This window comes from Anomaloglossus baeobatrachus, chromosome 2 (assembly GCF_048569485.1).
Source record: "Anomaloglossus baeobatrachus isolate aAnoBae1 chromosome 2, aAnoBae1.hap1, whole genome shotgun sequence".
NCBI lineage: Eukaryota > Metazoa > Chordata > Amphibia > Anura > Aromobatidae > Anomaloglossus > Anomaloglossus baeobatrachus.
In genome coordinates, this window is record NC_134354.1 from 652,588,538 (window position 1) to 652,603,515 (window position 14,978).

The 14,978-nt window shown below is 45.9% G+C and overlaps 1 protein-coding gene across 3 annotated transcripts in view; it reads right to left on the reverse strand.

The window, feature by feature from the left end:
• Positions 1–828: 828 nt before the first annotated feature.
• Positions 829–14,978, reverse strand: part of BAZ2A (bromodomain adjacent to zinc finger domain 2A) — a 242,209-nt gene continuing 228,059 nt past the window's right edge. For all 3 annotated transcript variants that reach the window (XM_075337014.1, XM_075337013.1, XM_075337012.1), the window contains 2 exons: positions 14,503–14,646; positions 829–5,717 (listed from right to left, as the gene is read on the reverse strand). In XM_075337014.1, the coding sequence (XP_075193129.1) occupies positions 5,549–5,717; positions 14,503–14,646 (313 nt within the window). In that variant the 3' untranslated portion in view covers positions 829–5,548. The remainder of the gene's footprint in view (positions 5,718–14,502; positions 14,647–14,978) is intronic.

Consider the following 14,978-nt stretch of genomic DNA (forward strand, 5'->3'; position numbering starts at 1 on the left):
TACTTAGTGTCCTCCTATGGATAAGCAGCATAACACCTATGGTCCTGTGTCCCCCAATGAGGCGTCAGAGAAAATACGGGATATAACATATCTGCAATCTCTGGGGAGAGTGTATTCTAAAATGGGGTAGCCCAGTTGTAATCATCCTTTCCCTCCCTGCTCTGCAACAAGAGATCAGGCAGACTCACAAGCCCATTTATTTATTTGTCATTTTTAGGTTTACTGTTCCTTTAAAGAAACACTCCCATTAATATTTTTTTTTTCATTAAATGTGTATGGTGTGTAGCGTAAGTGTATTAATATACTCACCTTCTACTGCTCTCTCCGATACCCATTGCCGCTCTGCTCCTTTCTCAGTGACATCCCCATTATTGCAACTAGTTGGCTGACGCTATCCTTGAGCTGGGAGTCTCTTTTACAATGAAAGCCTATGGAGCCACATTCTGACACTCCATAGACTTATATCGTAAAAGCCACGTTCAAGTCGCGCAGATCAGAGTAACCAGAAAGTCTGCAGAGCAGTGACATCACCGAGGAGGAGCAGAACAGCTGTGGATCCCAGATATTATTATGATGATATATATATATATATATATATATATATATATATATATATATATATATATATATATATATATATATATATATATATATATATATATATATATATATATATATATTGCATCAGGCATGGAACAAATAGGATCAGCATTCACAAGACATACAAATTGAATAGCCTCAAGCTTGGCTCAAGTTTGTGCTGTTTTAAGGTAAACAAAAAAAAAAAAATAGTCAAAAACAGAAAATTCAATACATTTCTATGACTCATTTTTATTTTATTTCAGCTTCTAAAGGGCACACTACAGCACATGTGCAACAACGTGAAGTTCTAAATTTTTTTTGTTTGTTTGTTTAATTTCTTAAAAACGAGATTGGTCCTAAAAATATAGAAAGAAATAAATTTAAAATTCACAGAAAAAACTGTACATTTATCAAAAGTCACTATAACACAGTTTGGTTACATATATATAAAAAAATAATATAGGAGGATGTGAGAGCTGGTGGGGGTAATTCTGGTGGGGGTCCAAAGCACCTTCGAAGCTGCATAACTGACCGTGATGTGGAATGCAGTCATACGGAGAGATGCTTAGTGCACCGGTAGAAAATCCACACTCACTCTCATTCAGTGTAGCAAAGACTAAACCTGTGTTTTTCCTATTCTGTTTGTGTTGTTGAGTATATTTCGGCAACATATCTGCTATCAGTTTTGATACATATACCTTCCATGGAAGTGACATGTCTTAAATAAAGCCTGATAATTGTAAAGAATTGTAACACACTGCACTGAAATGTAAAGGCCTCCGTGTCACAAAATGCATTATTAGAGAGCATATATATAGTGATGCGAGAGCAGATACAGCTCAGATGTGGTATCAGTCAAGTTGATAAGAAGGGTCCATGCACAGCAAGAATAAAAAATACCCACCTTTTCCAATTATAACTGGGCTTTGATAAAACAATGCGTTTACCAGGAATGAAGAGGGCAGTTAATAAAGGGAAGCAAAACACTGGATAAATCCCATAAGGGAGGACAATATCGACATTTTCAAGGGCACTGCCTTGAAACTATTGACAATAGTTTGAAATTAAAATCATGCGACAACTGCTTCAGCAGGTCGACACCAAAAGTTGTAACAAAAGGCTGCTATTAAACTGAAGGTTTATTTTACCTTAATAGCTCAAACAAACAATCTTTGATAATTAAAGGATTGTTCTTATCAATGCTAGAAGCCCACGGCTCCCTAGCCTCCCACTTCTCATCGGAGGGGGATTAGACCCTGACTAATCTAACAATTTGGACAACCTATAAATATCCAAACACCTATAGGTGAAGTAGCCAGTGGCTGCCATGTCCCATTTAGGACTTTAATGCTACGTCAAATCAATTCGGACAAGAAAAATATTGTATCAAGTGATCTCATCTTTATCAATGAATATTACATACAGTATATGCTCTGTATGGCTATTCTGACTCCTATTTTGAATTTCTGATTATTACCCTCACCATCCTCAGTGCTAGGTGACTTGTGTATACTGTTTAGTATCTGATAGATGGGGATTACTACTTACCTTATAGAGCATTAGGCTGAATATTTGTGGTTGTACCCCACTAGGTTTCATAGTACCTTCCTGTAGTGCTGATATTCGCACATACAATATAACCTGTGTGGTTAGGAGGAGTTTGCACTGCAATTTAATCTTCTGTATATGCTGTATTAATCCTGTACAACCCTTTACTGGTATACTTCTAACAATTTTATTTATTCTAATTATTGTTCATTAATAAAGATGTTCAATTTGCATATATTTTTCTAGTCAGAATTGTTTTGTTTAGCATACTTTGGACTAGTGGCATCATTGAGCCACTGATCCACGTGGCACTTTCTGATCTTGCATGCAAAGTCGTCTTTACCTCTGTATTATTGGGGGAGCACAGGGGCACTGGAGCTGGACAGATCTATCATCTGGCCAGCTTCAGAGCAGCGCCAACAAACTCTATAGAAAAGAGCTCATGAATGCTGTGCTAATTACCCAAGATGCCGGCCACAGCTTAAAAAATGCAGCAGTGGCTATTAACTTGGGCACTGGGCAGTAAAAATTAAAATTAAAAATCCCTCCATTCTTGCAGAGTATTTTGCAAAGTGGCTTGTTTTTGCAATTTAAGCCATTTATGTTGAGAAACCCATTTCATTTTATATGCCTAAAAATAAGACAGCTGTCTGCAGTCACTAGGGGGAGCTCACTGCACATGGTTTATACATATATAGCATGGAGTAGGTTCTTAGGCTCACTCTAGTGGTAACTGCAGACAAATAGAATTTTTGTCTCTTCACTTTTAGAGTCCTGAAACTCCGATCACTATACTAAAGCAGCAGAATGCTGGACCTAAAGATGGACATTAACTTTAAAGTCACAGTATAGAGAAAGTGGGGAATTGTGCGGAATATGAATACGTACAACTTTAGAATAAGGTTAACCTGGGAATTACTGTTTTGGATCAACAATACCCAGGGAAAGCAGATGGTGAAATCAAGTAGTAAAAATATATCAACAAAAGTTTCAAAGATTACTTAAAGATATGGCGTTCACTTAGAGAAAAATAAATATGTCTGCATTTTATAAATTCATTTTAAAGTCTGTATGTCTACTACTGAATACCAAAATAAAAAAAAAAAAAACCTCTTAAAACATCCGGAATATAAAAATATTTGAGAGCAGTGCCAGCCTACGTCAAAAAGGATCTATCCTCGCCTAGTCCTGCCTCAGAAACACGTCATATATGAAAGGATGAGCTAAACTAAATGCAATCCCCGCTTTCTTCCCCAACAATAGAGATAATCCAGTGGAAAACTCCACAGGATCATTTTCTCTTTGATTTGACAACGTGCCATTTGGGTGTAGTGCAAAGGATATTATAGTTTATTGCTTTACAATGCAACACATTGGCTGCAGTCTAATATTGCTTTATAAACCAATTACACTATCCCATTTTTCTATTACTTGTGGAATTTGAGGACCTCGCCTCAAAAATGTATGTTCCAGCCTTGGACTTTCAGATCTTGAAGGGGTAAAGACTTGGGATTTTGGGGATGTTCTACTGGGAAAGATCACCCTTGTAAAGTGCAAAAACATCTATAACAGACTAACCTGAAGAAGACTAAACTGAAATGAGAACTTATCCTATAGAACGTTTGTTTTCAGGCAGAACTTAGGTCAAAGGGATGGGGTGGAATGTGCTGGCACTGCGCTTTTTAGAATAGAAGGAGAAGATCTGTCTTCAGAAAACATATGTAAATGAAAAAAATAATAAATTCAAGGCAAATTAACATATAATGGCTGAACCAGAGTGTGCAGGTCACCTCTGATTTACACCAAGAACTTGTTCCCATTTTTATATTTGCAACGTGTTATTTATATATATCCTCAATGAAGTCATGTATGGAACAATGATCCTTACCAATATATAAATCTCTGGACAGATCAATCAGGAAATGAATAGAAGAAGAAAAGTGTAATACGTCTTCAATGCACACAATGATGCTGTACTACTGGTACCAGAAAGACCGGACTTCTCAATAACGCAATGAAATACTCACGGATGCAGACCAGATGAACTACATGATGCTTCAGGGGAACCAAATTAATAAACTGTAACCTAATAAATGCCAAAGGTCACCATCAGGGTGGAGGTATAAACAGACTGCTACAGCACTTACTAGTAAAATAGTCTTTTGGAGGTTGGAAAATGTTCAGACAGACAAGATTTTAAATACCAAATGCAAATGGCTATAGAGCCAACACCATGATAAATAAATACACAACGTAAATAAAAAGGAAGAGGTAACATCAATCCTATACAATGTTCTATAAAAGTCAAAGCAAATACAAAAACTTAAAAAAAGGAAAGGTTGTAGCAAATGTCCTCTGGGAACCCTGTAGTGCTTAAGGCCTATGAAAGCCAAAGGTACTTCTACTTGGCAATAGCTGGTACCTCCCAATCTCAACTTTAGGGGGGTAAATTAAGGAAAAGGAAGCCGATGGCATGGAAGGAGGTAGTGCCAAAAAATGATGGAGATTAAAAATTAAAAAAAAAGTTTATATAACAAACAGTGATTAACCAAAAGAAGCAGCACATTGAACAAGACATGGTTGGAGGCAATAAGATCCAAGTTCAGGCCCGGGGACACACAAAATTATTGTTCTGTCAGAGCTAGCGCACCGAACACTGGTCGTACGACACCACACGCTAGAAAGCAGATACCTCATCTATGGTCCAAACCAAAATGCACGAAGTTGCTATTGCTATTGAATAGGTCCCGATTTGGGGGGTAAAAACCCAGCTACAGGAACAGAAGTGAGCAGATACTGAAAGCATAGAACATGGACATGTGACAACTTATGACCAACCCTAGTACACAGCTAAGATGTAGCTCATGATTGGGTAGCTTTGTGCCGATTTGAGTGAATGTATTGACTATGTATACATGTACAGTATAAATATACACATTTTGTACATTTCGGTAATGTAGATGTAGCAAGTGGAAAACATGTAAACGTGCATATTTCAGCGGGGATATCCAGGTTCAGTAGATGTGAAACATAATGGCTCATGGACACACGGACGCTCAGTAGCATGTCTACATAAGCATAATTAACACTGAGATGTGAATGCAGATACAGCCAAGACGAGCCGGGCATGGTAGCACAGCTACTTCTAGTTGAGGCTAGGCTGCCCTGGTAACAACAGTAGAAGGTCCTACCTTTGAAAGAATAAAAGGAATTCAGACACACTGGGGAAATGCGTATGAAAAGGGGGTACAATGGCCCCAAAGGATGAGAAATTAAACTGTTAGTTGTCAAAATTTCTCTTCAAAGTGGCGTGCGCACCTTGAAAGATGAACGGAGAACGAGAGAGATGAACCCGTTTTTCAGTGCTGCAAAGATGCACATATGAATGGTAAAACCAAAAGAAATCGCGGCTCCAGTCTCAAAGTGAATTGTTTTCTCGCTCTTGGTTGAATTCCTCCCATCGGCTTTCATAGAACTTTTTCAAAATCAGTCCAGCCTTCCCTACTACAGAGTCGTCCTCATTAAACAGTTGGCAATTACTGAACACGAGCTCGGCATCATCTGCAAATTCTTGACAAGTAGTATATCTATAGATATAAAGAGAGAAGATGGTGACACAAGGACTGGAGCAATCAGTATTACACACACCAAATGAAAATTTCACTCTACAAGCCCTTTATAGTAAAGAAATCTGTCATTAGGATAAAGCCTCTCTTGGCCGTCTATATAATCATGCAGGTCATAGGAAGCTGAATAAAGTTTACCTTTCCATTTATGATCCCATGTCTTATTCAAGAGAAATACACATTTTTCTTATATGTAAATGAGCTGTTCCAGACTATGGGACGGACACTGATCTGCATCCAGGGCTTATTTTAAATGCAATGCGGTGTTACAAGTGTAATGGCCACGCTCTGCTCTCCTGATCTCACTGCAGAGCTGTGTGTGATTATAACTGACACAGGACAGCATTAGGCCGCTTTCACACTTGCGTTCAGCGCAATCCGCCGCTATGGAGAAAAGCGCAGTCCGTTAACGCACTGCGCTATTCTCCATAGACTTGTATTGCCGACGCACTGTAATGCAAGTGTCTGCGTTTCATCCGCTGGACGATGCTGAGTCGTTATTTTAACGCAGAGTCGGGCGGAGGGAACGCTACATGTAGCGTTTTTTGGGTCGTTAAAATAACGCACCTTGACGGATTGCATTAGAATCCGCCAAGGTGTCTAATGATTGTCTATGGTGGCGTTTTCCGCCGCAATGCGCTAAGCGGCGGAATCCGCTGACTGATTCAGTCATGTTCTACTGAGCATGCTCAGCATTGTCCAGCAGAACAATCTAAATCGTTTAAAATCACTCCTGGTCTCCTCTCTCTGTCGGTCTCTCCCTCTCACCCCCTCTCTCATACTCACCGATCACTGGAGCAGCGCTGCACGGCTGTCACACTGCTCTGGCGGCTCCTCCTGCTTTTGAAAATGCCGGCCGCTCATTATTCCATCTCGTGTTCCCTGCTTCCCCAGCCCACCGGCGCCTATGACTGGTTGCAGTCAGACCCCCCCACGCTGAGTGACAGCTGTCTCACTGCAACCAATCACAGCTGCCGGTGGGCGGGTCTATGTAGCACAGTACAATAAATAAATAATTTAAAAGAAAAAAAAAACAGCGTGCGGTCCCCCCAATTTTGATACCAGCCAAGCTAAAGCCACACGGCTGAAGGCTGGTATTCTCAGGATGGGGAGCTCCATGTTATGGGGAGCCCCCCAGCCTAAAAATATCAGCCAGCAGCAGCCTGGAATTGTCACATCCTTTACATGCAACAGTCCCGGGACTCTACCCGGCTCATCCTGAATTGCCCTGGTGCGCTGGCAATCGGGGTAATAAGGAGTTAATGGCAGCAGCCCATAGCTGCCACTAAGTCCTAGGTTGATCATGACAGGCGTCTATGAGATACCCCCCACGATTAACCTGTAAGTGAAAGTAAATAAACACATACACCCGAAAAAATCCTTTATTTGGAATAAAAGACAAAAAAAACCCACCCTCTTTCACCACTTTATTAATCCCCAAATACCTCTCCAGGTCCGGCATAATCCACACGATGCCCCACGACGCATCTAGCTCTGCTACATAAAGCTAAAAAGAGCGGCCACAGACCACAACCGCTCTCTATCAGCTCCATGTAGAAACTGAAGTGAGTCGCGCGATCAGCTGTGCCCTCATTCAGGTTACCCGCGGCCACCGCTTTCAGGTGGACTTCAACACACACTCACACACTCCTCCCGACCACCGCAAAGAAGGGAATTTTGTTACTTACCGTAAATTCCTTTTCTTCTAGCTCTTATTGGGAGACCCAGACGATTGGGGTATAGCTACTGCCCTCCGGAGGCCACACAAAGCACTACACTAAAAAGTGCAAGGCCCCTCCCCTTCTGGCTATACCCCCCCGTGGTATCACGGGTTCTCCAGTTTTAGTGCCAAAGCAAGAAGGAGGAAGCCAATAACTGGTTTAAACAAATTAACTCCGAATAACGTCGGAGAACTGAAAAACCGTTCAACATGAACAACATGTGTACCCGCAAACAACAAAAAAATCCCGAAGGACAACAGGGCGGGTGCTGGGTCTCCCAATAAGAGCTAGAAGAAAAGGAATTTACGGTAAGTAACAAAATTCCCTTCTTCTTCAGCGCTCTATTGGGAGACCCAGACGATTGGGACGTCCAAAAGCTGTCCCTGGGTGGGTAAAGAGATACCTCATGTTAGAGCTGCAAAACAGCCCTCCCCTACGGGGATGTCACTGCCGCCTGCAGGACTCTTCTACCTAAGCTGGCATCCGCCGAAGCATAGGTATGCACCTGATAATGTTTGGTGAAAGTGTGCAGACTCGACCAGGTAGCTGCCTGGCACACCTGTTGAGCCGAAGCCTGGTGTCGCAAAGCCCAGGACGCACCCACAGCTCTGGTTGAGTGGGCTTTCAGCCCTGAAGGAACCGGAAGCCCAGCAGAACGGTAGGCTTCCAGAATTGGTTCTTTGATCCATCGAGCCAGGGTGGCTTTAGAAGCCTGCGACCCCTTGCGCTGGCCAGCGACAAGGACAAAAAGTGCATCTGAACGGCGGATAGGCGCCGTGCGAGAAATATAGATTCTGAGTGCTCTCACCAGATCTAGCAAACGTAAGTCTTTCTCATACCGGTGAACCGGCTGAGGACAAAAGGAAGGCAAGGATATATCCTGATTAAGATGAAACGAGGATACGACCTTAGGGAGAAACTCCGGAATGGGGCGCAGCACTACCTTGTCCTGGTGGAACACCAGGAAGGGAGCCTTGGATGACAGAGCTGCCAGCTCAGACACTCGCCTAAGCGATGTGATCGCAACAAGAAACGCCACTTTCTGTGACAGGCGAGAAAAGGAAACGTCCTTTAGAGGCTCGAAGGGCGGCTTTTGCAGAGCAACTAGTACTCTGTTCAGATCCCATGGATCTAACGGCCGCTTGTACGGGGGCACAATATGACAGACCCCCTGTAGGAACGTGCGCACCTTAGGAAGACGTGCTAGACGCTTCTGAAAAAACACAGATAGTGCCGAGACTTGCCCTTTAAGGGAGCTGAGCGACAAGCCCTTTTCCAACCCCGATTGCAGGAAGGAAAGAAAGGTGGGCAATGCAAATGGCCAAGGGGATACTCTCTGTGCAGAGCACCAGGATAAGAAAATCTTCCACGTTCTGTGGTAGATCTTAGCAGACGTTGACTTCCTAGCTTGTCTCATTGTGGCTACGACTCCTTGAGATAATCCTGCGGACGCTAGGATCCAGGACTCAATGGCCACACAGTCAGGTTCAGGGCCGCAGAATTCTGATGGAAAAACGGCCCTTGGGACAGTAAGTCTGGTCGGTCTGGCAGTGACCACGGTCGACCGACCGTGAGATGCCACAGATCCGGATACCACGATCTCCTCGGCCAGTCTGGGGCGACGAGTATGACGCGGCTGCAATCGGATCTGATCTTGCGTAACACTCTGGGCAAGAGTGCCAGAGGTGGGAAGACGTATGGGAGCCGGAACTGCGACCAATCTTGAACTAATGCGTCTGCCGCCAGAGCTCTTTGATCGCGCGACCTCGCCATGAATGCCGGGACCTTGTTGTTGTGCCGGGACGCCATTAGGTCGACGTCCGGCACTCCCCATCGGCGACAGATTTCCTGAAACACGTCCGGGTGAAGGGACCACTCCCCTGCGTCCATGCCCTGGCGACTGAGGAAGTCTGCTTCCCAATTTTCTACGCCTGGGATGTGAACCGCGGATATGGTGGATGCTGTGTCCTCCACCCACATTAGAATGCGCCGGACTTCTTGGAATGCTTGCCGACTGCGCGTCCCTCCTTGGTGGTTGATGTATGCCACCGCTGTGGAGTTGTCCGACTGGATTCGGATCTGCTTTCCTTCCAGCCACTGTTGGAAGGCCAGTAGGGCAAGATACACTGCCCTGATTTCCAGAACATTGATCTGAAGGGTGGACTCCTGCGGAGTCCACGTCCCCTGGGCCCTGTGGTGGAGAAACACTGCTCCCCACCCTGACAGACTCGCATCTGTCGTGACCACTGCCCAGGATGGGGGCAGGAAGGATCTCCCCTGAGACAATGAGGTGGGAAGGAGCCACCATTGTAGAGAGTCCTTGGCCGTCTGGGAAAGAGAGACTTTCCTGTCCAGGGACGTTGACTTCCCGTCCCATTGGCGGAGAATGTCCCATTGAAGTGGGCGCAGATGAAACTGCGCAAAGGGAACTGCTTCCATGGCTGCCACCATCTTCCCGAGGAAGTGCATGAGGCGCCGTAAGGGGTGCGACTGGCCTTGAAGGAGGGATTGCACCCCTGTCTGTAGGGACCGCTGCTTGTTCAGCGGAAGCTTCACTCTCGCTGCTCGAGTATGAAACTCCATGCCAAGATACGTTAGCGACTGTGACGGTGACAGATTCGACTTTGGAAAGTTGATGATCCATCCGAACGTCTGTAGAGTCTCCAGCGTAGCATGTAGACTGAGTTGGCATGCCTCTTGAGAGGGTGCCTTGACAAGTAGATCGTCTAGGTAAGGGATCACCGAGTGTCCCTGAGAGTGCAAGACTGCTACCACCGAACTGAAGATGGTCGTTTCCTATCACAAAACGTAGAAAACGTTGATGTTCTGTAGCAATTGGCACGTGGAGATAAGCATCTTTGATGTCTATTGAGGCAAGGAAGTCTCCTTGAGACATTGAGGCAACGACAGAGCGGAGGGTTTCCATCCGGAACCGTCTGGCGTGCACATGTTTGTTGAGCAGCTTTAGATCCAGAACAGGACGGAACGAGCCGTCCTTTTTTGGAACCACAAAGAGATTGGAGTAAAACCCTCGCCCTTGTTCCTGAGGCGGTACAGGAACCACTACTCCTTCCGCTCTTAGGGAGTCCATCGCCTGCAGCAGGGCATCTGCTCGGTCTGGATGTGGGGAGGTTCTGAAGAACCGAGCTGGAGGACGAGAACTGAACTCGATTCTGTACCCGCGAGACAAAATGTTTGTCACCCACCGGTCTTTGACCTGTGACATCCAAATGTCGGAAAAGCGGGAGAGCCTGCCCCCGACCGGAGATGCAGAGGGGGGGGGGCTGGAAGTCATGAGGTAGCCGCTTTGGAAGCGGTTCCTCCATTTGCTTTCTTGGGGCGTGCGTGAGCCCGCCAGGAATCTGAGACTCTTTGCGTCCTCTGAGTCCCTTTGGACGAGGAGAATTGTGTCTTGCCCGAACCTCGAAAGGACTGAAACCTCTGCTGCCATTTTTTCTGCTGAGGTTTGCTTGATCTGGGCTGGGGTAAGGAAGAGTCTTTACCCTTGGACTGTTTAATGATGTCAGCCAATGGCTCGCCAAACAGTCTATCTCTAGATAAAGGCAAGCTGGTTAAACATTTTTTGGAACCAGCATCTGCTTTCCAGTCCTTTAACCACAAGGCTCTGCGCAAAACTACCGAATTGGCGGACGCCATTGAGGTGCGGCTGGTAGATTCTAGGACCGCATTGATAGCGTAAGACGCAAACGCAGACATCTGCGAGGTAAGGGACGCCACTTGCGGCACCGCTGGATGTATGACAGCATCCACTTTTGCTAAACCAGCTGAAATAGCTTGGAGTGCCCATACGGCTGCGAATGCTGGAGCAAACGACGCGCCGATAGCTTCATAGACAGATTTTAACCAAAGGTCCATCTGTCTGTCATTGGCATCCTTAAGTGAAGCGCCATCCTCCACTGCAACTATGGATCTAGCTGCAAGTTTGGAAATCGGGGGGTCTACTTTTGGACACTGGGTCCAGCGCTTGACCACATCAGGGGGGAAAGGAAAACGTGTATCCTTAGAACGTTTAGAGAAACGCCTTTCTGGATGAGCGTCGTGTTTCTGGATTGACTCTCTGAAGTCAGAGTGATCCAAGAAAGCACTCAATTTACGCTTGGGATAGAGGAAACGAAACTTCTCCTGCTCTGCAGCTGCCTCCTCTGCAGAAGGAGCTGGGGGAGAAATATCCAACAGTCTATTGATGGCTGAGATAAGCTCGTTTACCATGGCGTCCCCATCCGGGGTATCCAGATTGAGAGGGGTTCCAGGATAAGACTCCTGATCACTCTCTTCAGACGCATCACAGGGCGACTGATTGCGCTGAGACCCTGAGCAGTGTGATGACGTTGAGGGTCTGTCCCAGCGAGCTCGCTTAGGGTGGCTGGGGCTATCATCTGAGTCATAATACTCAGCCGGGGACCCCCTTGCAGTCTGGATTAATTCCAACTGAGGGGGATTAGCGGACAGAGACCTCGCCGTGTCCATAGACTGAGCCCCAGTCATGGATTGCAAAGTTTCAAGGATTTTTGCCATAGTCACAGACATTCCATCAGCAAAAACTGCAAAGTCTGTCCCTGACACCGGGGCAGGACTTACAAGCGTCTCAGCCTGGGTCACTACCCCTCCGGACTCCGGCTGGCGAAGCAGCACCAGATCTGAGCATTGCACACAATGGGGGTCTTTGGAACCTGCTGGTAGAGCAGCCCCACATGCAGCACACGCAGTGTACACAGCCCTAGCCTTGGCAGCCTTGCGTTTTGTGGATGACATGTTGCTGCCTCCTCAGAGCGATCTGGGGTATCCAGCCAGGAAGCGACCTCACAGTGCAAGAAATAAATAAATATATATATCTGGTGACACAGTACACCAATACACACTGAGGCACTAGAGGGGCCAGCTGAAATGCCGCTTACCGCCCGCTTAAGAGCGGGTGTGTGGTCGCCAAAAGCCCCCTAGTCCAGGTCTCCCAGAGCCTTGCGTCCTTCCTCTAGCCAGACTGCATGTAATGGCTGCCGGCGTCCTGGGAGAGGAGGGGGGGCGGGCGGGCCCTGGGCGTTCCTGGCTAAGAGCGGGAAGCCTGCTTCCCTCTGTGCCTAGTGAGAGGGCTGGAGCATGTAAATCAGGCTCCAGCCCTCGTCGCTGCTGCGAAACAGCGTCTCTCCCCTACCCTGTTGACAGGGTGGGGGCGGGAACGAAGCGGAGCTAGGCCGCAAAAGCCAGGGACTGGATTTATAAACGCCGCCGCCGTAAAAGCGCGGTCGGCGTGTCCCCGGCGCACTACAAGTCACAGCAGCGCCGCCGGTCCAGTGGGGGTCGGCGCTGCGTTCCCACAACACAAAAGTCCCCCAGTAAACTGCAGGAACACCAACTCAATCGTTACGGTCCCCGGCGCACTACAACACCCAGCCAGCCCGGAGTGTGTCTGTGCCTGCCGGGGACACAGAGTACCTGTATGATGCAGGGCCATGTCCCTGATTGTACTCCTGCTCCATATCCATCAGGTTCAACTGGGTCTGTGGATGGAGCCCGGCGTCAGAGCTTAGAGGCCGGCAGGATCCCACTTCCACAGAGCCCTACAAGGGGATGTGGAAGGAAAACAGCATGTGGGGCTCCAGCCCCTGTACCAGCAATAGGTACCTCAACCTTACAACACCATCCACGGGTGAGAAGGGAGCATGCTGGGGGCCCTATATGGGCCCTCTTTTCTTCCATCCGAAATAGTCAGCAGCTGCTGCTGACTAAAATCTGTGGAGCTATGCGTGGATGTCTGACCTCCTTCGCACAAAGCTTGAAAACTGGAGAACCCGTGATACCACGGGGGGGTATAGCCAGAAGGGGAGGGGCCTTGCACTTTTTAGTGTAGTGCTTTGTGTGGCCTCCAGAGGGCAGTAGCTATACCCCAATCGTCTGGGTCTCCCAATAGAGCGCTGAAGAAAGCTCCTGTCCCGGCGAAACATTAAAAAAAAAAACCGCAAAACATTCTTTCACAGGAATCAGTTACCTTTATTACCACACTATTTGCAACGCATCCGTCACATGCGTCACACAACGCACTGTGACGGATGCCTCACACACTGCTGCGGGCTCGTCTCAGGGCTTCCGCTTCAATCTCACAGGCAGCCAATGTTACAATATTGATGCAATATAGCAGAGCTGTGAGAGCTGCAGCTGCTAAGGTGTTTTATAAGACAATGTTCACTAATCCTGTTCTGTGTTCATTACATGTCTCACACTGGTAATGCCTCCTTTTATAAAATAAGCCCTGGAAGCAGATTCTCATGCAGATCATTGTCAAGCAAATAGCCTGAAACAGCTCATTTACAAATAAGAAAACTTATTCCAGAGAAATCCAAATTTATCAGTTTGTAGGTATCAAGGTATCACTTTATTCTGCTTCCTATAACCTACATGCCCTATGGACATTTTAGGAGGGTTGATCCTACTGACAGATTCACTTTAACATATACAGATTTATTTCCATCCTACCTGGAGAACATATTAACAAAGTATCCCTCTTACTTTTAAAGGGGTGGTCTGGTCACATGAAATCTGTGTAATAAGTCAACAATATCAGATTAGAGGGGGTCCAACACATGAAACCACCAAGTACCTGAAGGTAGCTCAGCTGTAAGTAAGCATTAACCAGGACTGCACTGCACACCTCCATTCATTGTGTACTGCCTGCCGCCATGTGGTATTCAACACCAGCTCAGAAAAGGAGCAGATCAGCAGTACCTGGTGGCAGGCATTAAATGAAGCTGTGCCGTGTGGGTGCCATGTGACAGACATCCACCAATTAATATCATGCGACTAGAGGATCCCTTAAAGTATGAATATGAAGGCAAAGCTGGCAGCATTTGTAAAAATCCTACTACCATGCAGTGATCCTAGTGAGAGTGACCATGTGGCTACCCCAACAAAGTCTTTTGATAACTTTTCACCGAAACTCCTAAGATTAGAGTAATCCAGGACTATTTTTCTATAAGGTTAATATGGCATACACTTACAAATCAAGGACTTACCTTCCATTCAGCAACTTGTTCCGCATGGTAGAAAAATCCATAGGGTTTTTGATAATTTTCCTATAACCAGGAACAAGACGTGGGTTCACGGGTTCTAGGAACGGCCATGCATCATCATGTGACTCCATCTCCATTAAGATGATTCTAAATTACAGATAAATAATGATTGCACTGATGCTTCCCTTCACTTACACCTTTATATTCACTCAAAAGAAATAGGAAAGTATACAATCAAAATTAACATTTTCGTACTAAATAAAGGAGCTTGCTGACATTCAGACTGCCAAGGGTCAAACTACACTAAATTACACACAGAGGTGAACATCTGACCATCATATGTATGACCATGGTGAAATATCCATTCAACCACCATGGGTCAAATTATAGAATTGGGCCTCTTTTGTGAATAACAGCATCCTCTCATCTGGGAAAGCTTTCAATAAGATTTTAGAGTGTGTCGACATGAATTTGTACCT